Below are 26,591 nucleotides of genomic sequence, written 5' to 3'. Positions count from 1 at the left end.
GGGGGGGGGGGGTGAAGTATGGGGGAATGAAGTAGTTCAGATGAAAACCACAACTGTGATGAGAGTGGCTCATCTGGAGTGACAGGACATTGTTTCTTTCATATACAGTATATCTATATATAGATATACTGTATATCTATATATCTATATATAGATATATATATAATCCCTCTAACATCCTGTACTGGGTTGGAGGCAGTTTCTCAGAGACACATGATCTCACCACCTGAAGAGAGTGAGAACACTGTTGTTTTGTAATTTGGATGAAGCTGTAATATCCACTGGCTGGAGCTTCTGCTGTTATAACTGGATGATAAATGTATCTGTCATGCCTCAATCAAGGTTTCAGCTCTACAGGCCAGTTAACTCCTACAGTCTGTGGCTCCTCGTGGATAATCAGTGTGAAGGATCTGCTCAATTTAGAAACAATAATTCAAATGTAACGACACATGTGCTGATTATTATGTTTTGATTGGAGACCTAACCCCAACCCACAGGGAAATTACATTCTGCAATATGGATGAAGAAGGTGGTTGTCTTGTAAGTTATGAGGTCGTTAATCATCACACTTTTTTTTCCTTCTCTCTGCTCCTCCATCTTTCTCTCTTTGTCTTTATAGATCTACTGGCCTCCGTTACCTGGCAACAGAGAGGAATGTGTTGAAAGAGGGAAGGAACAGGTGAGTGACTCCCCGTTTGATTTAACACATTAACAACATTAACACAAAAGCAGCATTTACAGATGAGGCCAGTTTTATCAGATTCACCACCTGTTTCCTGTATACCTGTAATACCTGTGACAGGTCTGCCTGCTGATTTCTGAATGTGTTCGCCTGGTCTGACTGTTGCTTTCTTATTCCTGTCTCCAGTAACTTGAACTCTGGCAGTTGAGTGTGTGCGTAGATGAAGTGACTCAGCTGACCTTTGCTGTTGAGCAGCTCTGTGCTGATGCCAAAAGAACAGAGAGGGTTAGGGCTTTCTCCGTGGGACTTGTGTCCTCTGGCTTGTCTGGTTGGTTCTTTTCAGAGACTTTGGCAGCTCACCATCCAGATCCTGGGCCGGGTCTGTGCTCTCAGGGTATCAGGCTGCAGTTTAAGACGAGGAGGTTGAGAACTAGAATACTAAATGTTTCTGCTGGACTATAAGAACCTTTTAAGGCCCCAAATGGCTCATGTTGAGATGAGAAGGGCAGAATGTGCCTCCAGCACTTTACACTAAAAGACATACTGACACAGTTTAGTGCTGACGCTTCAGTTTCCCGCTCTACTCTCTGCTCCCCCACATCTCTGAACAGGTACAGCAGCCCGGTAAACCTTCTCTCCGGTGAAGTCTACAGCAGCAAGATGACTTCATAATTATATGATATATAAGTTTCCATGTACAGTCTGTTTTAATGAGGAGAGAACTGCAGGGACAGAGGAGCATCGCAGTTTTATTAGTTCTGTGAAGGAGGAAAAGGAAGAACCGCTGATGCTGTTAAAGCCCAAATACAGAGGAAGGAAGGAGGCGAGGGAGCAAACGAGGAGGAGAGGAATATGAGAGGAGAGAAAACAAAGGAGGACTAATTGTGACCAAGAGACAAGAAGGGAGTGAGATTCTGGAGATTCTGAGATTCACCTTAAATAATGTCAGCTTTAAATAAGATCCACACCGGACTTCTGAAGTCTTTGTTCGGGCGTGTTTATTAGGGGATAGATCTCAAATACCAAATGAATCAAAAGGATATTTTCTGTCTATGGGAGGATTGGTTACAGCCTCCAGAATTATCTAAACACATTGGAAAGCTGCTGTATCACCGGACCTGAAGGACTGGATGAATGTCATGGTGGAGACGGCATCTTATGAGTCTGTGCTTAATAGACTGAAGGGGAAGATGGAAGATGGGACAGGCCCTTGGGAGCTCTTTTGGACCTTTACAAGGACTGATGAAAACTTGGCTCAGAGCACCAGTGACTGAGCTGGACACTCCCTCCCTTTCTATTGTGAACTGAATTTCTCACTTCCTTATATGTGAGTCACCATGTCTATACCAGAACCAGTGGCTGTATCACCAACCCAGTATCAATGTCATTTAAATTCAATAAAGATGTAAATAACAAAACAAACAACAAAAAAACATCCTGTACTAAATGGAACCACGCCCAAGAACGTGTCGGCAGGTGGAGATGTTTACCTCCTCACAAGCTCAGCTGCTTGTTAAAGAGGGAACTTCTCGGAGGGAATGGAAAGAGGACAGGATGGAGATGATGATGGTTGTAAAGAATAAACATGGAGGTGAAGGTTGAGTTTAGTGTGTTGTGATCCCTGAACTTTTCCTCAAGCGCCACCATCAGGTCAAAAACTTTGGTCCGTCCATTACTTTGGTTTATGACCCAACACATGCACAACTATTGAGATTCCCATCAGCCCCAGCTGCACCATGTGTTTTGTGACAATTAGCAAATGTTAGCATGCTAACACACATGATTAACTGCTAAATGTCAGGTGTTGATGTTGGTGTGTAGGTCAGAGCGCTGCGGCCTCACAGAGCTGCTAGCATAAGATGATGATGAAGATGATGAAGTGAGAAATGATGAAACTATTAAACTAAGTGAAAGCAAAAGAAAGAAGGAATGACAGAAAGAAATTCAGAAAGTAGAGAAAGGAAGGAACAAATAAAGGAAGAGGAAGAGTCTCTTTTCTTTGATGTTTTCAGACATCCTTAAATTTGGAGCTCTGTGATTTTAGAGCTGCTCAGAATACATGGAGCTAATCACTGGTTCACACACACACACACACACACACACACACACACACACACACACACACAAAATGAAGACACACTGTTCTAAGAGTTATAAATCTTCTTGTGCTCAATGCAAGAAGTCTCAAGTCTGACACCTCCATCTGGATCAGGTTAGAAGGTGTGTGTGTGTGTGTGTGTGTGTGTGTGTGTGTGTGTGTGTGTGTGTGTGTGTGTGGGTGGGTGTAAGTTCTCAGTGTTTGAAGTGGCAGGTGTGTCTTGGGTCTCTTATATCAGTTTTATTAGGTGTTTCCTCTGCACAAGGCTCATATGACGTCTAGGTGTGTGTGTGTATGTGTGTGTGTGTATGTGTGTGTGTGTGTGTGTGTGTGTGTGTGTGTGTGTGTGTGTGTGCTACTGTACTGTCTGTAGTGGAGAGGAGGAGTCACAGTGCATTATTAACCGGTTCTTAAAACAAGCTGTGTAACTCTACCTAACCTTTGGCAAAAGGTGTCATAAAGTTAAAGTGTGTGTGTGTGTGTGTGTGTGTGTGTGTGTGTGTGTGTGTGTGTGTGTGTGTGTGTGGTGGCTGAGAGAGAGACATAGAGATAATCCATCATTTGTCCTGAATGCACTGCAGCTGTGTGTCTGTCTTCAGTCTGTTTACAGCTCCATATTAAAGCAGAATGAGATAAATAAATTAGGGTTGTCTCTTTAATGACAGCCTCTGTCTCTTCAGCCCCCCCCCCCGACCGCTGTCTCCCACCTTCAACATGTTGTTACTGATGGAGTTTCCTCCCAAAGTCACAACCTCATGACCTGCTGCATCATTAATTACAGGGAGGCTCAGTGATCTAAGCCAGGCGCGCTGCGTCTCCAAATCTTCTCCTTCCACTGATCATCACATCAGCTGCTTCCTCCATGTTTAAGGAGCTGAAACTGTGACACATTAACACATTGAGCTGAGCTGAACCTTCTGAGCTCAGAGCAGAGATCAGATATAACAAGTGAGAGAGTAGATGTTTCTGTATGTGAACTAACCAGAGTTCAGACTACTACTCAGAGAACAGACTTGATGGAGTCAGTAATCCTTTGGTTTGGATCAGTACAGCTGTGATCAGTTCCACGTGGAATCAGTCTTAGGTATTTTGAGTCTACAAAGTTCTTATCAAAGTAGTTTTAGCTGCTGAAACGTATCCAGAACTCAGCTTTAAAGGAAGCAGCTTAGAAAACACTCATGTTTTATATCTTATACAATATATAAGTATGTTATATGTCACGATCTGTCACTATGCGGGTAAGGCTGGACCCAAAATGCAGCCAACACAGGGGAGACGGTGCAAAATGTTTATTAAACCAAAGAGCTTTCACAACACTGGTGAAGAACAGGGAAACACAAGAACTTTAACAACAGGCCAAAACACGAGGAACCACAGGAGATGACAACAGGAGACATGAACAGACCGAGGACAAACCCAGAGATCAACAGACGAACCGACACAGACAAAGCGGAGCACAAAGACTATATAGACACAAGGGAGGCGAGGGTGATGAACACAGGTGAATCATTAGGGCGGGGCAGACAATCACCACACAGACACAGGACCTGACAAAAAAACTAACAAAGTGTCTGCCATGGCAAACCTTGACAGTTATATATATATATATATCTTTTTCGCAACTTTGCTGCTGAGATATGGGTCATGTTGGTCTCAGCTCTTACATCTGACGCTGAGTTTGGTGACTGTGGGTTTCTTTTGATTGGTTACATGTTGGAGTCGCTGGTGTGACTGAATGTGTTCAGGGCTGAAGGCCTGAAGTTTCTCTGAGGATCAAACAGCTGAGACCAAAGACTTGGACGAGCCGTTTATCCAGCTTTGAACTGTTTCCGTGATGTTTGTGTGTCTGTGATTGTTTTTGTGTTTGAGGTCCTGTTGATTGTAGTCTGGTTCATGTGTGTATTTGTGTGTGTGTCTGTGTTGGTCTTCATTTCCTGTTACTACAGAATCTGACTGTCTTTACTGAGCTTCACCCTTTATACTGGAAACAGCTCCAGGTCCAAACCTGCCACTCCCTGCTTGGGTCAGTCTGCACATGTTTGGCTGCTGAACTTTTCATTCTAGCTCCATGTTAGCTCCCTATTGGCTCCATGTTAGCTACATGTTAGCTACATGTTAGCTACATGCTAGCTACATGTTTGCTCCATATTGGCTCCATGTTAGCTACATGTTAGCTACATGGTTGCTACATGTTAGTTCCATGTTTGCTACACGTTAGCTCCATGTTTGCTACATGTTTGCTCCATATTGGCTCCATGTTAGCTCCATGTTTGCTACATGTTAGCTACATGCTAGCTACATGTTAGCTACATGCTAGCTACATGTTTGCTCCATATTGGCTCCATGTTAGCTACATGTTAGCTACATGGTTGCTACATGTTTGCTCCATATTGCTAGCTCCATGTTAGCTACATGTTAGGTCCATGTTTGCTACATGTTAGCTCCATGTTTGATCCATAATAGCATTTGGGAAGTGTTACTCTTGTAGAACTTCATATATATATATATATATATATCAGGAGGATCAGATATCTATTGTACATTGTGAAGGAGAGGCCTTGGCAAAGTTCCTGTTTGTGTATGTTAATGTTAAAAACCTCTCAGAGTGAATGTAGGAATGATGTGATGTTTAAATGAAAAGCTGTGGTTTGTGAGGGAAGTTTGAACTGAGTGGATGGACAGCAGGGTATTGATGGGAACGAGGATTTGTGGTCAGTCGACCTTCCCTTGATAGAAAAAGGTTGATAAATGAACATTGTTCCATTCTTTTCCACCAAACAGCCTTGACCCTGGATATTTATGCAATGAGTAAATCTCTCCATTTTCAGTCCTGGCTGGAAGTTTAAGTCTTTTCCCTGAAATCTCCAGTGAGACGAAAACAGATTTGGTGATCACTTCATTTTCTGTTTAACACCACTCCCTTCACTGCCACTTCATCTGGGACACGACCACACAGATGTGTAAAACCCAAAATTCCAGGCCAGGAGAGCTGAGACATATTTCCTCTTTTAAACCTTTGCTCTCCGCGGCCACACACAGATCTGTGAGACGACTCCCCGAGCAGCGGAAACACATGAGAGACAGATTTCTATTCATTCAGTCCAGAAGATGATTCCAGTAGACTGCACATAAGTTCTACAATGAGTAAATCCAACAGGGATCTGGGATAAATAATTAGGCCAGAGGTTTAAAAAGCAGCTGCCAGATTTACTCTTCAATAGAAATACACAGGGAAAGTGTTTCAAAGCCAGATGAATAATTAGAGGTAAATTTTGATTTATTGAACTCGTTCTTAATGCAACATGTGTTTCTGTTCAGTTTATCAGTGGCCTGGATTTGTTTGGGTAGAGACATGAGCACAGTATGATGATGTAAACTATTTCTGGTAGTGTGTTGACATAGTTTACATCAGATCTGCAGAGCACTGAAGGAACCATTAACAATGTCTGAGTGTCTAACTGCGACTCTGAGAGCAACACGGGCCACACACACACACACACACACACACACACACACGGAAAGACAGATTATCCATACACACACACACACACACACACACACACACACACACACACACACACACACACACACACACACGGAAAGACAGATTATCCATACACACACACACACACACTCACACACACACACGCAGAAAGACAGATAAACCAGACACACAAACAACGTAAAAATCACACCAAAAAAAACTACCACACCTTCATGTGCAGAAATGTGGAGAGGACAACATGAACCAAAAGACAAAGACAAATGGACCAATGCACTCTGATTTATTCAGTTCAGTATTCGCACATGAACACACACACTTTTTGAACAGACACACTCCAGACTCTCAGTGGCACAGATGAGTTTGACCTTGTTACTGTGAGAGAACGACACAGGGCCAATCCTGGCACCCGCTCTGTCAGCTGCTGCTGTTATAGACAGGAAGCAGGAAGTAGTCATGCCCTCTACTTCCTCTGGATGTCTGGACAGAAATATCTTGTTTCCTTCGTTCCCACTTCTTTTGTTCTCACTCTCGTTTGTTTGAGTGTCCGTGTCAATGATCGAGTTCAATCTCTTTTATTTCTTTCAGTTAAGTTCATTCATGTCTTCATCATCTCCACAAAACCCTCAAATTCTGCACCACATCTTTACACCCAGAAGTTTCTGATGTTTCACAGAACCCGATGAAACTTGTTCTGAAACATCAGAGTTTCACTTTGGCTGAAATCCAAGTATCAGAGATACAAGTTCTCTACAGCACACTGAGGAACCCTAACCCTATCTGATACAGCTCATTACACAAACATATGGGATCAATAATCCTTAAATCATTGTGGTTCAATACCCTGAAAATCAATTTACGTGTGTGTGTGTGAGTGACTGATGTTTTTTTGTGTGGAAGTTTAAGTTGAAGAGTAAACTTGTTTTATTTTATCATCTGCAGCTGAATCGAGAACTTGAGGAGACGGATTCACAAAGTGCAGAGACACTTTAATTCACATGGACATCGCAGAAAATGTAACATACACTGTATTATGCCTTTGCACACATGTCCTAATCATCTTTAATCTGTGTGTTAATCTGTGTTTTACAGACGGAGTGTTCCAACTTTGTTCGCCTCCTGCAGCCCTACAACCGCACCCACCTGCTGGCCTGCGGCACAGGTGCCTTCCAGCCCATGTGTGCCTTCATCTATGTGGGACACAGAGGAGAGGTGAGGCGGGGGAAGATCAGCTGTGTGTGTATTTGAGTGTGTTGGGGAACAGTCTGTGGTTTGCAGCTGTCACAGTGTCTCTGCTAACAGGTCAGGTGTACAGGTAGAAACACCTGTCTGTGGTTTATGGAGACTCAAGGTCACAGTGGGTTCTGTCACATCATAGAGCTGCATTTGATTTCATGTTATCAAATGTATTGGTCCATGATGGTTACTGTCTTTACAACAGCTGATGACTGGTTAAAAGAAGTATTGACAATGTTCACATGAAGTCACAGTGCTGGTCTTACTACATGAACACAGTACAAACACAGATCCTGTATCAGATAATGAACCAGGTCCTGTGGTGGAATCACACTCATGCAACAAATGTGGTTGATGCCAACATGTTTGTTCTGACTGAACCTGCTCCATGCTCAGACCCCTGAGCAGCTCCACCACAGGCCCCTCTGTAGCTCTGTACACAAGACTGAACATGCTCCATGCTCAGACTCCTGAGCAGCTCCACCATAGGCCCCTCTGTAGCTCTGTACATCAGACTGAACCTGCTCCATGCTCAGACCCCTGAGCAGCTCCACCACAGGCCCCTCTGTAGCTCTGTACATCAGACTGAACCTGCTCCATGCTCAGACCCCTGAGCAGCTCTGTACATCAGGCTTCCTGTCCACAGCCACTGAGCTCAGGGGGACCGACTGCAGAGTCTCACACTTGGAGCTGTTTAAAAGACATGAATCAATGAATGGAGCCATTAAGACGGAGTCGCAGCCCAGTGTGCTGCCCTGACTGTCCCAGCAGGAGCGGATCAAACCGGGCATGAAGAGAGGGGTGTGTGTGTGTGTGTGTGTGTGTGTGTGTGTGTGTGTGGACACCACAGGGGGTCTGTCCATTTATTTAACACACTCTCGACTGTCTGACGTCTTCAGCCCGTGAGCCTTAGACTGGACTCTGGGTGGGATGACCTTTGACCTCCGAGGTGTTTCATCTCAGTTAGTGGCAGAGATACACAAACTTCTGTCTTTTCCTGCCTCCTCTCTCTCTCTCTCTCTCTCTCTCTCTCTCTCTCTCAGGTTCATCTGTGTTGAATAAAATAAGGTCCTCTAGTCAGTGTTTTGACAGATGAATTCATGTTGTTCTCTCGTGATCATTCTGACTATATGTCGTGTTTTCATCACACAACACAACCTCATTTTCTGGTGCAGCAGCTGACTGACGTTCACTCAGAGGAAGCCTCAGTAGTTTCCATGTTCCCAGGGACTGGAAACTCCAACACTGTTTTAAACTGTTGAATTTCATCTGGTCAATAGTTCAGAGTTTGATCAAATAAAATTAAACAAATCAAATTAAATTAAATCATCACACTTTCATACTGAAAACAAATTTAATTCTCACCACATTCTTCATCATCATCACACAATCTACATCATGAGGCTGTTTTTCTCACTCCCTCTATATAGCACACACACACACACACACACACACACACACACACACACACGCACTCACAGATACACAAACGAATAGTCAAGCAAAACAAATGACACAAACATGAAGATATAAATATTCAGAAACATGATGAAAGACGTGAACATTCAAACATAAATATAAATATATAATAACAAATGTGTAGATAGACATCTGGGGGGCTGTGCATGCACGCATACACACACACACACACACACACACACACACACGCACTCACAGATACACAAACGAATAGTCAAGCAAAACAAATGACACAAACATGAAGATATAAATATTCAGAAACATGATGAAAGACGTGAACATTCAAACATAAATATAAATATATAATAACAAATGTGTAGATAGACATCTGGGGGGCTGTGCATGCACGCATACACACACACACACACACACACACCAGACACACACACACACACACAGTTCAGATAATACATTTTTCAGTAAAAGCCACTTTAACTGAGCATAGCTGCTTTTTCAGAGTCACTCATTTCCTCCATCACAGCCTCTGAAAGCGCCAGGAATCATGGGAAAAAAGACTCCTCAGCAGCGCAGATAGCACAGCATTAATATGGATAAAACTGTAGACTATAAAGACATAGTAACAGATGAATTTCTGATAAATTAGCTTTTATTTCTGCATGTTTGTTTCTGTTTGTTTTGGATAAAGCAGAGGTGAATGAATTCAGGAGTATTTACTGCTTCTGTCTTTTCAGTCATTTTTCATGTAATGATCATAACTCTGTCCTCATGTCTCTACCTCATCACTGTCCTGTTTCTGTCCGTCTCCTCCAGTCTGTCTTCCTCTTTGTCCTCTGAGTCCATGTTCTGAAGGATTTCCAGAATCTGGTGAGAAGAAGGGAAGAAAAAAGCATCAAAACAAATAAGAGTAGAAAAATAAACTGTTCAAACCAAGAGCAGTGAAGGGCAGCAAAAGATGAAATGAGAGAGTGAGTGTTTGCATGAGAGTGGTGAGAGAGGGAGACCAGGCAGTATTTGATTGGACAGTGAGGAAAAGGCCAAACACAACAGCCAGAAATGAAGTCTGTTGTTGGGCCACGTTCAGATGCCTGAGCGAGTCCAGCTGTAAACTCTGGAGACTCTGAGACATTTAACGTTTTAAAACCAAACGTGAGGCTTCAGTGTTTTATGGACAACAAATGTTTGAATAGTCAAAGATAAAACTCTGACAGACGATTCAACTCATCGGCTTTAAAAAGACCTGGTTCATTTCAGCTGTTCGTCCACTGATGAGAGACAAGAGGGAGGACAGGGAGGGAGGACAAGAGGGAGGACAAAGGGAGGTAGGGAGGACAGGGAGGGAGGACAATAGGGAGGACAGGGAGGGAGGACAGGGAGGGAGGACAGGGAGGGAGGACAATAGGGAGGACAGGAGGGAGGACAGGGAGGGAGGACAAGAGGGAGGACAGGGAGGGAGGACAATAGGGAGGACAGGGAGGGAGGACAAGAGGGAGGACAGGGAGGGAGGACTGTCTGAGGAGGAACACATTCTACACGTTGCACAGCAAGTTTCTTATTGGTTGAAGTTCTGTGAGAAAGAAGCTGTTTTATGCACCTGAACTAAAAACATCAGAAACTGTCCACTCATTTGATTTGTCCTCTGAATTGACACTATAACACCTCGTACTGTCCACACACTTTGAATGTTTTAAGTTGAAAAGTCTCGAACTCTGTGAAGCAGCAACAAACACTTTTGGGATAATTCTAAAACATAATGTAACACTGGTACAAGAGAAGAGTCATGAATGTTAGCTACATAGCATTAGCCACCACAGGCTCACGGTCATACCAGCTACGTTAGCTACATAGCATTAGCCACCACAGGCTCACGGTCATACCAGCTACTTTAGCTACATAGCATTAGCCACCACAGGCTTGCGGTCATACGGACCATGTCAGACTGGACAGTAGCAGGAAAATAAACTGGATCAGGGTCCATTTGTAGGTTGATGAATTCATTTATCTATCAGAAGACAGTGTCCTCTTACGTAGTCTCAGTTCAAGAGACGATGACTAAAGGTGTAAATTTCCTGAGGCGTAGATTTAAGAAAAGAATCAGATTATAAACAAGTGAATTAATTACTAGTTAAATGATGCACATGTTGATGAACGTCAGCTGTCACTGACACACACACACAGACACACACACACACACACACACACACAGACACACACACGCAGATGGAGTGATGAAAGAATGAGGAGGTGATGAATAAACTAAAGAGATGAAGAGCAGAAACAGAAGAAATTCAAGATGGAGAGAGTGAACGTGAAGAAGATGAAAGGAAGGTTTGACAGGGAGACAAAATAATATATCACTTCTTTTTTATTGTTCAGGATCTTGATGACGTCACGAATCCAACCTGAGTCTGCTCTTTTACTATCAAGTGATTTGTCTATAAAACCCTAACCCCATGTGGTACAACTTTAAAACCAATGAATCAATAACTATAACATACAAGTGAATGACAAATGACGTCTTCATAAATTACATTACATATATTTTACATTTTATATTTTTAGTAGGCCAAGACTCTGAGTACTTGTTAAATATCCAGTGTATAGACAGTATCATTCTGCTGTGTCCGTGGTACTGAGCACGTATTATTACACCAGTGAGAATGTGTTGTGCACGTACAGAGTCTGCTGGTGTGTATTTTTATCATCGTCTCCCCTGTGATCTCGCTCACCAAGACTCTCCCTGCCTGTGACAATAGTCCATTGTCTGTTAGAGGAACAGAGGCTCAGGGTTCACGGTGAGGACACTTTAATCACCAACATGGATGTGGATCAAACACCAGCTCTGACTTCACTTCTGTTTCTGGAGCCTCAGTGACTCACCCAGACCCGGTCTCTGTCAGATACAGAAACAAAAGGCCTTTTGTTCCCAGTGACCCTGCTCTGACATGGATCAGTGTTCACCAGGTGAACTGGACTAAGTTCTTTCCCGATTCATCGCTGCTGGAATCAGAAACAAGAATTAGATTTAAAATGTTGAAATCTTCTTCTTTAACCTGAATTTTCTGTTTTGATTCTTCATGCTGGAAACTCTTTTTCCAAACAGCCAAACATCAAACACATCACTTCCTGAACACACACACACACAAAGACACACACACACACACACACACACACACACACACACACACCAGGCAGATGCAACAGGTTTCATGAAGAGGTTGTTTGCTCATGAATATTTACTCGGTCAGTTTCTGCACAGTGAGAGTTTTGGTTGGACACTGTTCTTGTATCAACACTCAGCTTCATGTTTTTGTTGATAAAGTTTGGATGTTGAAGTGTAGTTGTATTTGGTAACAGTGTTAATCCTCTGCTGGATCCTCAGAGTCCATCTGCTGAAACTGGTGGGAAACTTGTCTCGACTCTGATCCTGCATTTCCTTGTTTCTCAGACAGAGTCAGTGGAAGGACAAACACATTAAAACTGCTAATGTCTCATTAGTGTGGACAGTGGAACAGAGAGGAGGAAGGACAGGTTAAGGTTCAATCACCTGTGTGATCGAGCCTTTGTGATGGACTGTTGAACTCAGAGTTGAACTCAGACCAAGAAGTAAAATGACTAATACCTGGAGAGCAGGTAGAGATCCACCTTCTCTTGATGCTTCATTTGTTTCAAAGGAAGAGAGACAAACATTCATGTGATGTATATTCTCTCTCTCTCTCTCTCTCTCTCTCTCTCTCACTATAACCCTGTGTCTCTCTCTCCTCAGCATGTCTTCATGATGGATCCTACCAATGTGGAAAATGGACGAGGGAAGGTTCCTCATGACCCCAGCCTCCCCTTCGCCAGCACGTTCAGTGGTATGTCCCAAGTTGTATTCTTGTATTTCTGACAGACAGAGACACAGACAGAAACACAGACAGAAACACAGACACAGACACAGACAGAAACACAGACACAGACAGAGACAGAGACACAGACAGAGACACAGACACAGACAGAGACACAGACAGAGACACAGACAGAGACACAGACAGAGACACAGACAGAGACACAGACAGAGACACAGACACAGACAGAGACACAGACAGAGACACAGACAGAGACACAGACAGAGACACAGACACAGACAGAGACACAGACAGAGACACAGACAGAAACACAGACAGAGACACAGACACAGACACAGACAGAAACACAGACACAGACACAGACACAGACACAGACACAGACAGAAACACAGACAGAGACACAGACAGAAACACAGACAGAGACACAGACACAGACACAGACAGAAACACAGACACAGACACAGACAGAGACACAGACACAGACACAGACAGAGACACAGACAGAGACACAGACAGAAACACAGACAGAAACACAGACAGAGACACAGACACAGACACAGACACAGACACAGACAGAAACACAGACAGAGACACAGACAGAGACACAGACAGAGACACAGACACAGACAGAGACACAGACAGAGACACAGACAGAGACAGAGACACAGAGTGGAACAGATGAAGAAAGAAAGACCCTTCTCCTCCTTCACATCGTCCACTCGTCCCGTGTCTCTGCAGGCGGGGAGCTGTACACTGGACTGACAGCAGACTTCCTGGGAAGAGACTCTGTGATCCTCAGGAGTCTGGGAGCTCGATCCACCATGAGGACAGAGACTGACGAGAAACTTCTTCATGGTAAAACCTTAAATCTGTAACATTCAACACACACGAGACAATTATTAAATTATAGTCTGATCACAGACAGAAAGAAAGGCTCTGTTTGGTTATTGTCAAATAAACTCATTATTATTGTAATTATTAATTATTAGTGAGAGTTAACTGAGAACAACATGAAGCTCCTGTTGCTTAAAGGAGCTATCTGTAGGTTTTTGCTTTAGTTGCGTGGCTAACATTAGCACCAACAGCTGTTTACTGACCAAGAGCAGACTGGACGCTACAGTATCTGTATCAGAGAGTGACGGCAGCTAGCTGTTAGCGTGCTAACTTTGAGTTAACACTGGTGTTTGTTTCCACCAAACAGCTGTTTCACAATGGTTCTTCTAGACTGGGGAGTAAAAAGCTGCTAATGCTAACATTAGCTATGTAGCCATACAAAAACTTTAATTATTTAACTTACAGATAAAAACTTTAACTTGAAGATAAAACAAAAATTGTAATTTTCATTTTTAGTTCATTTTGAGAAGCTGGTTTGATCATGGAAAACAAATTTACCTCCATGTTGTGTTTGACTGTGCATCCAAAGAGCTCTGCTGAGTCACCTCTCTTCATCCTTCATCTTCCTCTGCAGACCCCAAGTTCATTGCTGCTCACCTCGTCCCAGACAACGACGACAGAGACAACGACAAAGTTTATTTCTTCTTCACTGAGAAAGCCACGGAGGCAGGAGACAGGGAGGGGGCCATACACACCCGAGTGGGACGAGTGTGTGCGGTGAGAAGACGTTTATTCTGTGATTCAGGACAAGATGATGTTTCACTGACAGACTCAGAGTCACTGTTGGGTCAGAGGCTGTCTCTTATACACATCTAGACTGGGGAGTAAAAAGCTGCTAATGCTAACATTAGCTATGTAGCCATACAAAAACTTTAATTATTTAACTTACAGATAAAAACTTTAACTTGAAGATAAAACAAAAATTGTAATTTTCATTTTTAGTTCATTTTGAGAAGCTGGTTTGATCATGGAAAACAAATTTACCTCCATGTTGTGTTTGACGTTGAGTTTTACAGGAAATCTTCTTTAGAGGAGAAAGATGACAATAATTAGATGATTTGAGGGGAACTGCATTGTTTTGGTGTCAGACAGCAGCAGGTTCAAACACTGTGCATACAAAGAGCTCTGCTGAGTCTTCTTCTGTAAATGAATCACCTCTCTTCATCCTTCATCTTCCTCTGCAGACCCCAAGTTCATTGCTGCTCACCTCGTCCCAGACAACGACGACAGAGACAACGACAAAGTTTATTTCTTCTTCACTGAGAAAGCCACGGAGGCAGGAGACAGGGAGGGGGCCATACACACCCGAGTGGGACGAGTGTGTGCGGTGAGAAGACGTTTTATTCTGTGATTCAGGACAAGATGATGTTTCACTGACAGACTCAGAGTCACTGTTGGGTCAGAGGAGGGAATGAGTGAAGCCAGATGCTCAGGTGAGCTTCACCTTTCACTTCCTCATAGAAAGATGGATTTAGATACGAGACACCTTCAGAGGTGTTGTAGAGGAGTCACCTGGAGGATCCATCACAGCTGGTAGAAGTTTAGACCTTTCGGTGTGATGGATCCACATTCAGTCCACTAGAAGAAGAAAGAGACAAAGTCAGCTGCAGGAGTCTACACTCTGACATGAACCCGCTCAGCTGCCACATTCCCATGATCCCCTTCTGCCGTGCACATCTGTCACATTATTTCATGCGTTGCCATCTAAAGCCATATGTCACCACCCCCCCCCCACACACACACACACACACACACACACACACACACACGCAGCTGCAGGATTTCCTTTGAGTCCGTTTGTGCCAGAAAAGTTTTCACAATTAAGACAAAATGAATCATAAACCTTCAAGTTATACTACATCTCTGCTCCTCTGTCTCTCCTTCTCACCCCACACACACTGATGCCAAGAAACGAATTATCACTGCTGACACACACACACACACACACACACACACACACACACACTCCGCTCTATAGACAGAGCGCTGTGTCTGTATAAATGTTACTGTGTTATATTTAAGCAGTATCACACTGAGGTCGTGACGTTGGCGTGAGTGTCAGCACGGCTGTGATTCGCCACAGGTAGGAAGCTGCAGACCCGTATTCAGAACATCACCACCTCAGTCTGATATTTCTTTTATACAATATGAGTGTCATATTAGTTCAACAAGCAACAACAGATTATGATTAGTTTGTTCAGTTATTATGTAAATGATAGACCGGAGCACAGAGACAAAACCATGAATATCTGTGTTCATACATTTTATTATTTTCTGTCAGAATGACGTCGGAGGTCAGAGAGTCCTGGTGAACAAGTGGAGCACATTCATCAAAGCCAGACTGGTCTGTTCTGTACCAGGACCTCACGGCATCGACACACATTTCAACCAACTGGGTGAGGAATACACACACACACACACACACACACACACACACACACACACACACACACACACACACACACACACACTCAAACACAAATACAATGGAGTTGTGTTGACGAGGTTAAATACTTCTGGTTGTTTCTCTCTGAATGTCGTAAGGTATTTATCTTGTGAAATAGACTATGTGCCTGCGTGCGTGCGTGCGTGCGTGCGTGCGTGCGTGCGTGCGTGCGCGCTCTCACTCACACTCACACACACACTCATTGTCGTTCTATTTGAAACAGAGGATGTTTTCCTGCTGAGGACCAAGGATGAGAGGAACCCAGATGTTTACGCCATCTTCAGTACAATCAGGTGAAAACACTCGTCATCTTCACATCATCTACTTTATTATTGTCTCTTATGATCAAGAAGTGTATGTTACATCTTCAGTTAATGATCCTCAGAGAAAATCATTGGTCAGTGTTGATTTGATGCCTCAGTAGTTTCAGCTTTTCCACTGACTGAGAGTCTGAAAGTTTCTCACCTTGCAGCAGAGATGTGACACTTTACTCCAGGTGTCAGTACAGTTCACCTGTGGGGTGTCATCACCCATCAGGGATGGTGAGAGGTGCAGCAGATCTGAGACCAGTTACAGACTCAGTAACTTCAGTCTGACCCTGATGTTAATCCTGTTTAAACTCAGAGCCTCATGAATCAACGATTTCACATCATTTATGTTCCTGTTTCTTCTGTTGAAACTGAAAATTTCAGTTTCTTGTAAAATATTTCATCCAGATTAATAATGTATTTGTGGACATGTCTCACTGTCCTCCACAGTAACGTGTTCCAGGGTTTTGCGGTGTGTGTTTACCGTATGGCCGACATCAGAGAAGCCTTCAACGGACCCTTCGCTCATAAAGAGGGTCCAGACTACCAGTGGGGCGCTTATGAAGGCCGGGTCCCTTACCCAAGACCAGGGGTGGTGAGTGACTGTTCACCTGTCCCATCCTCAATCGTACATTACCCATAATGCACTTCATGTTTCCCATAATGCATGTGTGTAACACAAGATTCATATGCTCAGGACACAGTTTTACATTTTTATATTCTCTGATAATCCGTATCAACAGCATTGATTAGGTCTGGTGTCTGGAATGATTCACACTTTGATGAAGATCGCTGAGTTCACACTGTTGTATAAGAATGTATATTATCTATAGATTTATCTAATAAACCATCAGTCCAAGACATAAATCACTTCAGGATCGGTTTAAATGATTGACAGCAGGTGGGTGATGCTCCAGGTAAGCCTGCACTCCTTCACTTCTCTACAGATAATGTGGATGGTGCATTTCCCCAGAACATATTTAGTTAGTGAGACACAGTTGTGTGTGAATATGATAAAAATCTAATTCTTAGGAGGCAAATGGTGAGAAAAAAGTTTTGTGGATAAAAACTTAAAGCTGTCGAACGTTTCAGTGAACTACTGTATGTGGTGAGTGTACACAGCACAGACCTAATCCTGGTTTACATCCAGACTCTGTCATGTTACACACACACACACACACACACACACACACACACACACACACACACACACACACACACACACACACACAGAGGACCACGTCGGCCTCATTACAGAGTGAAGGAGAGCGTCTGGAGGAATATGAATAATGAGAAGAGAGCAGACACCTCTGTGGTTTCACTGATTAACAGGATGTAACTGAGAAACTGAGAGGAGGAGGAGGAGGAGGAGGAGGAGGAGGAGAGGTAATGTTGGGGGTAAGCTGAAGAAAATACACAGGAATGAAAAGATGAAGGCGGTCGGCTGAGAACATTTAAGTCCCGTTTTGTTTTTCATTGTAACAGCAGCTTGATACTAAAATCCTTCAGGTCTATAAGTCACCTGTGAAAACTACAGGTTCAGTCTGACGGAGTTCATCAGCTGGATGTCTCCTCCCTGGATATTTATCTTGGACTGAAGTTTGACGTTCTTTAAACTTGTGTCAGAAAATGATGAGTCTTCAGTGCCGGAGCTTTGCTGATCCTACCTGACCTTCATCTTCATTTGAAAGCCTCATCTTTGATGCTTTAATATCCAGTCAGAACTTTTTATCCAAGATCACCCAAACAGCTTTAAAGTAGTCTAACCTGGCTGTTTCTGTTGGAGAGGGAACTGGTTTTCATCACCTCTGTGGCCTGTTTGAAATCCAACACACTGAACATATGAACATTATGATCTTCACATTGTGTCACTTCACGTCCCTGTTTCCCCCAAATGTGGGAAACTTTCATGTTGTAGGTGACGACGTAGTCAGAGTGAAACCTGCTGTGTTCGTGAGTGAAATCATCATCCACCTGCACAGAAACACTCACCTGTGAAAGTCTGAGTCCTGCCCAGCTCTGGATCTGATATCTCCTGCAGCTCGTCTGTGTGACATGGAAGAAATCAAATGGTTATATGATTCTTTAAATGTTGCAGGAAGTTCTCAGAGAACCATGAAGAAAGAGGCCGTCCTCTGACTCAACAAACCATTACCCATGATGCCTTTGGTCACCAGCAGAGACAAAGGAGCTAGTTCCTTCTGAGCAGAACATTTTCTGAGTCGTGGTTCAGTTAAACGTGTAAAACAGTTGCAAAGGAGACTTGTAAAAAAGTAGCTGTGCATGACAAAGACTTTGGCTGCTTCACAAAGGATCGCTGATCTGATCACGAGCAGATCAGAGCTCATATGGTTTGAATGCCTTCAACCCTCTGAATTATATGAGTAGTAAAATATCTCAGCCAAGTTCAGGGACATTATTTCATTTCTACTGTGACACAGTAGAAGGATTTTTTCGGAGCTTTACAACAGTGATGGTGAATTTTCAGGTAGATTAAAACAGCTAATGAGGTGAAGTCTCAGAGAAGACTTTCAGACACATAGTTAGGCCTCGGCTCTTTTGGAAAGCAGAGGCTGAAAATGTCCAGAATGTTGCTTTAAACTCTTCCTTCTCTCTTCCACCCTTTTCCTTTGTTCTTTTCTCATCCATCTCCATGTCCTCAGTGTCCCAGTAAAATCACCAACCAGCCTGGCAGAGAGTTTGGCAGCACCAAGGATTTCCCTGATTCAGTGCTGCACTTCGCCCGCAGCCACTCGCTGATGTGGCGCATGGTGCATCCAGCTCGGCGCCAGCCTGTGCTGGTGAAGGCCAACGTCCCCTACAAGCTGAGACAGATCGTTGTGGACCGGGTGGAGGCGGAGGACGGACAGTATGATGTCATGTTCATCGGCACAGGTAAGTGCACCAAACTGATGATCAGAAACCTGGTCTTCACTGAGCCTGTGGAGAACCTGGGTCACTGCAGCTGTAGCTCACAGTGCTGTGTCTGCCCGTCTCTCAGACATCGGCTCGGTGTTGAAGGTCATTGCTCTGCACGGTGGAAACAGTCTAGAGACAGAGGAGGTGACACTGGAGGAGCTACAAGTCTTTAAAGTAAGTTTGACTCCATCAGGCAAATCTCTCTGTCTCCCCCTCAGTCCCTGTTTTATTATTATCAATATTATTATTACACAGAAAGCCACATTGATGGAGCTGCCATTCATCACGATAGATAATATTTCTGTCACTGTCTCTGAACAGATCAGGAACCACAAACTAGTTTCAAAACCTAATTCAATTCTTTCTCCTCATTTTTAAATTCAAATTTTTCTTGAATTTTCTGTGAATCTTTTAAACACCTGAGGTCAACCACTGTCATCACTGCAGGTGCCGACTCCAATTACATCCATGGACATATCTGTGAAAAGGGTAAGTTGAAATGAAGAATTACTCAATTGCTAATGCTCACTTCTATGAAGTTAGCCTGACTGTCATCTTCATCCTCTGTCTCCTCCTCATCGCTCTCTACAGCAGGCCCTGTATGTGGGCTCTCCGGCAGGTGTGGCGCAGGTAAAGCTGCATCTCTGCGAGACTTATGGGAAAGCCTGTGCTGAGTGCTGCCTGGCCAGAGACCCGTACTGCGCCTGGGACGGATCCTCGTGTGCACGTTATGTCCCCAACAGCAAACGCCGCTACAGGCGGCAGGACATCAAGCATGGAAACCCTGTGCTGCAGTGTGTGGACCAGAGTCCCAGCGGTAGGTGTGACCGCCTCTCTTCCTCTGTGCAGGACTTTCTTATGATTTCCTGACGTCTCACATGGTTTCCTGGAAACCTCCCAGCGACTGCAAGACTCTGGAAAGTACTGAACACAGCCAAAAAATAGTCCCACATGTAACCTCCATGTAAACCACAACTGTTCAATTTTACACTGCTTGTTTGGAGTAATGAGCCTCAGAGGTGCTGGCATGTGGATTCTGTTTCCTTTGGACAGAGGCTGTTTCCCTGCTCCAGTCTTTGTATTAAACCAGCTGCTGCCTGTAGCTTCACATTAAAGTACAGACACTAGATTCATATTCATCTTATATATTTATCTCGCAAATAAGTGTAAGTATTACTTTAATCTCAGAGACAGATTTGAAGACATAACTGGTCAAAATGTTTCACAGATATCAGACACCTGACTTATCAATATCACCAGTGATGCATATTTTATCACCTGCTGACTGAGTTATCCAGCGTGTGTGTGTGTGTGTGTGTGTGTGTGTGTGTGTGTGTGTGTTATCATTCTGAGGTGAGGATAAGGAAAGGTGTTGGTGTAGGCAAAAAGAGCCTGTTGAGAGACAGGTAAGAAGGAGGCTGTGAATGTGGTGAAGGTGTGTTTGCTCACCTGAGTGCAGGTAATGAGTCGAGGTGATGAGAGACACCTCCCTCCCTCAAAGCCTCTGGCTGAACCTGAGTTTACAGTGAAAGGTTCGTAACACTGAGTAATTCAGATGTTCATTGTTTACAATAGAGGAAATTTATTCTGAAAGTGTTCCCACATAGACTCAGAGATTCTGTCCGGATTTTTCATGTGATTTAGATTCGAGTCTTTTTTCAGGCTCCGACTGACTTCCTTAAAGAAATAGAATTATTTAGATGAGAAGCTCAACACCACTCTCATGTCTACATGCTAAATATAAAGTTAGAGCATGTGGCTGGTTAGCTTAGCTTAGCTTTGCTTAGCTTAGCTTAGCACAAAGACTGAAACTGGGGGGAAGAAAGAAACAAGTCCATCTACCAGCAACTCTAAAAACTAAAGAGTAAAAATGACATAATACAGGGCGTTTGGTGTGTGTGTGTGTGTGTGCATGTGTGTGTGTGTGCGTGTGTGTGTGTGTGATGAGAGTAGTGACTTCCTGTAGATGGATTTTATACCTTCAGATATTTGACTTGATCATCTGTTATCTTTGTTTTTCTTTTTAATGTTGATCAACTCGTCTTAAATAAGTTTGGGAAAGATGGAGAACATCAGAGAAGATGTGTAGACCTGAACCTACATGTTACTCATGTGTTTACGACAATGAAACTGAACAACCTCAGATCCAACTATTATTTAAGAAGATGTATTTACCAGAGACGGTTGAAGGAAGCTCGTACGGCTGATGTTCACACAGTTCATTTATACACAAAAAACCACATGACAAACCACATGAAGGCAGAACGACCTCATTAAGGGGATGAAGTATGAAGAGATTAAAATCGACATAAAAGAAAATTAATGTTTGTGTTTTATTCAAAGTGTTAACAATAACAGTACTTTATTAATTCATATGTCTCAGCGTCTTGAACCAGACGACTTGAGCATCAGCTGCCGCCTGGATGATTAGATATATTTTATATATACAGGTGTATGTATGGATCTAATGGTTTAGTCCTTTACATTGAGGGTGCTACTTCACAACCTTTCTGATTCTTTCTCCTTCAACCAGAAGAGCTGGATGTGACAGAGCAGAGGCTGGTGTACGGGACCGAGAACAACAGCACCTTCCTGGAGTGTGTTCCTCGCTCTCCACAAGCCACTGTAACCTGGCTCGTCCAACACAACGACCACAAGGAAGAGGTGAGACATCAGTCCCAGTAAATCTACAATGGGAGGAGGATGTGGGAGCAAACAGTCGCCTGAGTAACTGCCTTTAAAAGTGAGATCTATATGTGAGTTTGGCACATGGTCGACGCATTCGACAGCCATTTGACATATGGTTGAAATGATATTCCAGAGGGAAATGCAGCGTCTCTTTTCCTGTTAGACAAACATGGAATTCTTTGTAAACTTTGACCACATGAACCACTGAAGTGTCACTCAGTGTCTCCAGGTCTGTGTGACTGAAACACACAGTGTCAAAGTCCTTTTAAAGAGCCCGCACCCACAGTCACTTTTCATCTGAGGTTTCTCCAAGCTTTACTCAGTCAGTCAGTCAGTATCAAGGCATTACCACCCTTCTCTATTTCCCTGCAAATAAACATTTGGCTGCCATTCAGCTGACATGGCAGCCATGTTTGTGTTGGCACCGGAGAAGAGTTTGAGAAGCCGAGGGACGGACTAAGTGAGATGTGAGGAGGCTGGTGGAGGAAGGGGAGAGGCATGAATGCTGGAGGAGAGAGTTGTGCTGGAAATGGTCAGAGAAGACAAAGAGAATGAGAGGAAAGAGAAGAAAGAGTAAAAACTAACAGTGACTGGATTTCATGGTTCATTCTTATTGTTTCAGTCCAAGCTGAGAAAACAGCCTCTGTCTTTTTTCATCCTGTGAAGTGGATTTCTTCCTTATAGCACGTTTGCATCAGACAGATGGATTAGCAGAGTGGAACACACTGAGATAAAGATGCTGTAGTATAATCTTATGAATATTTCACATACAGTGGCTTTAAAATTCATATTTGTTTTTGTTAATCCACTTAAAATCTTTGTATTTATAATCAAAAGACTCCGGAGCATCTACAGCAAAGACAAAGTCATTAACTGCACATGGAGCTGTTTGTGTGTGAAAGCATCAAAATCAGTTTACTTTGAACTTTAAAGGCACTCTTTAAAAGTTTTCTATTGCTACATAGCTAACGTTAGCATTAACAGCTGTTTACTGACCAGTCTCACCAAGAGCTTCAGGCTGGTTGTGTTTAAACTTCAAGCTGGGGCTAGCTGGTTAGCGTGGTAACTTCGGTAGAAGCTTTAAACCTCTGGATACAGCTGTTGGTGAGTAAACGAAAGAAGTTTGATGCAGAACTCTCAACGTTTCTTCTCGACCGGTAAGTAAACAGCTGCTAATGCTAATGTTAGCTACATAGCAATAGCAACACTTACATATAGCTCCTTTAAAATGCCACACTTGGTTTTCCCCCGTCACTTTAAGACGTGTTACATCTGACGCACTGACTCTCTCTCTGCCTCTGCTCTTAGGTGAAGCTGGACGACCGGGTGATGTCCACGGAGCAGGGTCTCCTGTTTCGTCATCTCTTCCAACAGGATGAAGGTGTGTACATCTGCCGCTCCCGAGAACACGGCTTCACGCAGACCCTGGCCCGCATCACCCTGGAGGTCCTCCAGGGGGAGACGGTGGACGAGCTGATGTCACGTGACAACGGCGGCCTCTCTGACTCGTTCAAAGATCGGTCCACAGGAAGCTACAGGGCCTGGATGCCATGCAGCGCATACGGCAGGGGAGGCTCATCCAGCCAAATCGGCCAATCACGTACGTGGTTCAAGGATATCATGCAGCTGATTGGGCCGTCGAACCTGCCACACGTGGAGGAGTACTGCGAGAGGATGTGGTGCAATGAAAAGCTGAGGAGGAAACACAAGAGCATGCTGGAGAAATACCGCCAGGCGCAGGAAAGTGCCAGGAAGGCTCGTAGCAAGAGTTCTGGAGAACGAAACCGGACGCCGCGGGATCTGAGAGAATGGGAGGAGTAATGGAGAGAATGTGGGAGGGGCAAAGAAAGAAAGATTACCATATAGGACAAGAAGAAAGGATCAACACCAGCGGAATAGTTTGACTTTAATCCAAGGCAATGAAACCTAACAACATATTTAATGAGATGAGTGTATGTGTCGGTGAGAAGTCAGAGGTCAGAGGTCAGAGGTCAGAGGTCAGTTCTGAATGAAGACTTTGGTTGTCTGGATTGTTGCTGTTGATGAAATGATGAAGAGGAAACAAGACAAATCTTTAAATCCTCAACCTCGACCTCAGAGCCTGTTTTACGTCTGTGATGAAAACTGAGTCTGATCATTGTGAGACTTTACGCTGCATCATCGAGCATCGAAGAGAAATTCACATTTACACATTTCACATCTGTGGACCACAAAATATAATAATGATAATGAAATAATGACACAAACACCTTCCTGTTCTTCTTCCACCGAGCTGCTCACATTTCACTCAATGAAATCACTGGATTCATCTTCACGTCTTTCATCTCCTTCATCATATCCATCTCCTTCCTCTCCCTCTCTCTCTCTGTCTCGATTGACCTGTGTCTCTTTCCTTGTTCTGCTCTTGACTTTGTTATAAACTCTTCATGTGTTAAATTCGTTGTTGTATATTTGTTAGAGGCACATGAAGCTAATGGAGCTCACAGACTTTGACACTCTGTATTACACACACACACACACACACACACACACACACCCTCATATAAACTGAAGTCACTGAAGACATAAACTCTCACTCCATGAGACAACTGTTGATGGTTCAACAGATTAAAGGTTGTCATTTTTCAATGATTTCACAGTAACCATTTATTTTTAATCTCCCTCAAAAATCTTCAATTTATCATGATGATAAAAAACAGGAAAAAACCTTCACGTCTGGAATCAGTGAATGTCTCGTATTTCTTATTCTAGGCGATAAACGAACTATTGAACAACCTTAAAGTAAAATATTTGATCCGTTTCCAGGTTCAGACACATTATGCGGTCTCTGGTTGACTCTATTACTCTCTCTATTCACTCTTATTGACTAAAGACAAGTTTGAGTTGTGGTTCTTTGATCGTTAAAGAAGGAATTATACAACCTGACCTCACCTGACATGTTAATCACTAAACTCATTTTCCCACAGTTCCTCTTTGCACTGCAGCTTCACAGTGACAATAGAGGGAACAATAGAAGGACCAGCTGTCTCCTCTTGTCTTTCTGCTTTGGAAACACTGGTTTTAAGACACTTCATGGTTTGAACTCATGATCATCCACCTTGTTCTTATCATCAGTTTGTCTTTTTGTCCCTCCACAGGTAATAGGTGGAGGAGAGAACGAAGGGTTAAATAACAACACTGAACAATAGAGATAAAGATGAACTTTTAAAGTACAATAGAAGCTACTGAGGACGTCCAACATGGCTGCCAAAAGCTGTTTTACCTCATCCCTATAACGTATATACATATGAAGTGTATGTATATCTGTTCTGGGACTATGACTTTAAATTAGCCAGGAAGTAAAATGAGCACTAATGAAGCTGGTGACTGTGTGTGATCTTGGTGGTGTGAGAATGACCTCATGACGGACGAGGAGAGACGAGGGTCCGAGTTAGACATGATGAGAAGAAGGAGATTAAACATGAGGTACTATGAGCATCGTGCGGAGGCTTTTCATCAATTTATGAAAGTCATGATCCCTTTTAAAAACACATGATCCCTGCATTCATCTGTATGAAACATCTTAAAGAGGTGACACATCTTCCCTGATTTGTACAACACACTGTTTATTGTCTTAATTTGACGAACAAGAGTTATTAGACTTTATAAATAAATAAAAATAAAATAAAGTGATGAATGACAGGAAGATGGTGAGAATGAAACAGACAGTTGTCGGAGTAAAATACAACTAAAACTCTTTAAAATAACCTTCAATAAAAGTTGATTTTCTGTGTAACAATTTTAATTTTATCATAACTTTGTGTAAACGGCTGCACATGTACTTGGTCTAATCTGATCTGATCTGATCTGGTCTGGTTAATATTATTATTTGTCATCAATATTTAGTAAAAAAAATATTCAAAACAAACAATCAATTGTTTTACAGTTGTACACAGTGTGGTGTATTATTTTATATATTTATCTTGTTGTCATGGCGTCCACGTTGTGTTCAGTGCTGTTTTTCAGTATTTTTAACTTGTATCTAAAACTGTTTGTTTTACAGTGTAAATATAAGAACAGCTGATGGATTGATCATTAAGGATTCACTCATCAATATTGTAAAAGCTTTTGTAAAACTGGAGCAAGGCTTCCCTCCTGCTCAACGACACCAGGTGATGTCACTGGTAACCCTAACCCTCCTGATTGGTTCGTCTCCACATGAAGCCGACAGGAGACAGTCCAGTGAACACACTGTAGTCATCACATTGAAGGTTCAACAAACAGGAAGTAGTTTTACTGAACAATCTCCACTGTCAGTATAAAGGTGTAAAAATGAACATGAGCCGACTGTGGCTCTCGGACAGAGAGAGCCTCTTTTTAAATATGTATTTATGTTTTATTTAAGTGTCTGCATGCTGTGTAGCTTTCTGATATTTAACAACATTAAAGTTGATTTTTCTAACAAAGGTGATTCCTGACTGAACATTCTTATACAATGTTTTGTTTTTGTTTTGTTTGTTTTGTTTTTTTTTGTTTTTTTGGGGGGGGGGGGGG

General features: G+C 43.0%; 1 protein-coding gene across 1 annotated transcript in view; it reads left to right on the top strand.

Moving 5' to 3' along the window:
• The window catches only part of sema3g (semaphorin 3G), a 46,888-nt gene extending 20,385 nt beyond the window's left edge, over positions 1 to 26,503 (top strand). The window contains exons 3-16 of the mRNA XM_023425651.2: positions 620 to 679; positions 7,375 to 7,494; positions 12,722 to 12,812; positions 13,542 to 13,658; positions 14,272 to 14,414; positions 15,979 to 16,093; positions 16,367 to 16,436; positions 16,902 to 17,046; positions 19,115 to 19,346; positions 19,453 to 19,544; positions 19,818 to 19,859; positions 19,962 to 20,187; positions 21,904 to 22,034; positions 23,367 to 26,503. Coding sequence (XP_023281419.1) covers positions 620 to 679; positions 7,375 to 7,494; positions 12,722 to 12,812; positions 13,542 to 13,658; positions 14,272 to 14,414; positions 15,979 to 16,093; positions 16,367 to 16,436; positions 16,902 to 17,046; positions 19,115 to 19,346; positions 19,453 to 19,544; positions 19,818 to 19,859; positions 19,962 to 20,187; positions 21,904 to 22,034; positions 23,367 to 23,879 — 2,097 coding nt within the window. The 3' untranslated portion in view covers positions 23,880 to 26,503. The remainder of the gene's footprint in view (positions 1 to 619; positions 680 to 7,374; positions 7,495 to 12,721; positions 12,813 to 13,541; positions 13,659 to 14,271; positions 14,415 to 15,978; positions 16,094 to 16,366; positions 16,437 to 16,901; positions 17,047 to 19,114; positions 19,347 to 19,452; positions 19,545 to 19,817; positions 19,860 to 19,961; positions 20,188 to 21,903; positions 22,035 to 23,366) is intronic.
• Positions 26,504 to 26,591: the final 88 nt, after the last annotated feature.

The sequence above is a fragment of the Seriola lalandi genome, unplaced genomic scaffold (assembly GCF_002814215.2).
Source record: "Seriola lalandi dorsalis isolate HSWRI2012SDOR001 ecotype SW California unplaced genomic scaffold, Sedor1 jcf7180002054794, whole genome shotgun sequence".
NCBI classification, from domain to species: Eukaryota; Metazoa; Chordata; class Actinopteri; order Carangiformes; family Carangidae; genus Seriola; species Seriola lalandi.
Note: the sequence above shows the minus strand (reverse complement) of the source record. Positions and strands in the feature narration are given on the sequence as shown.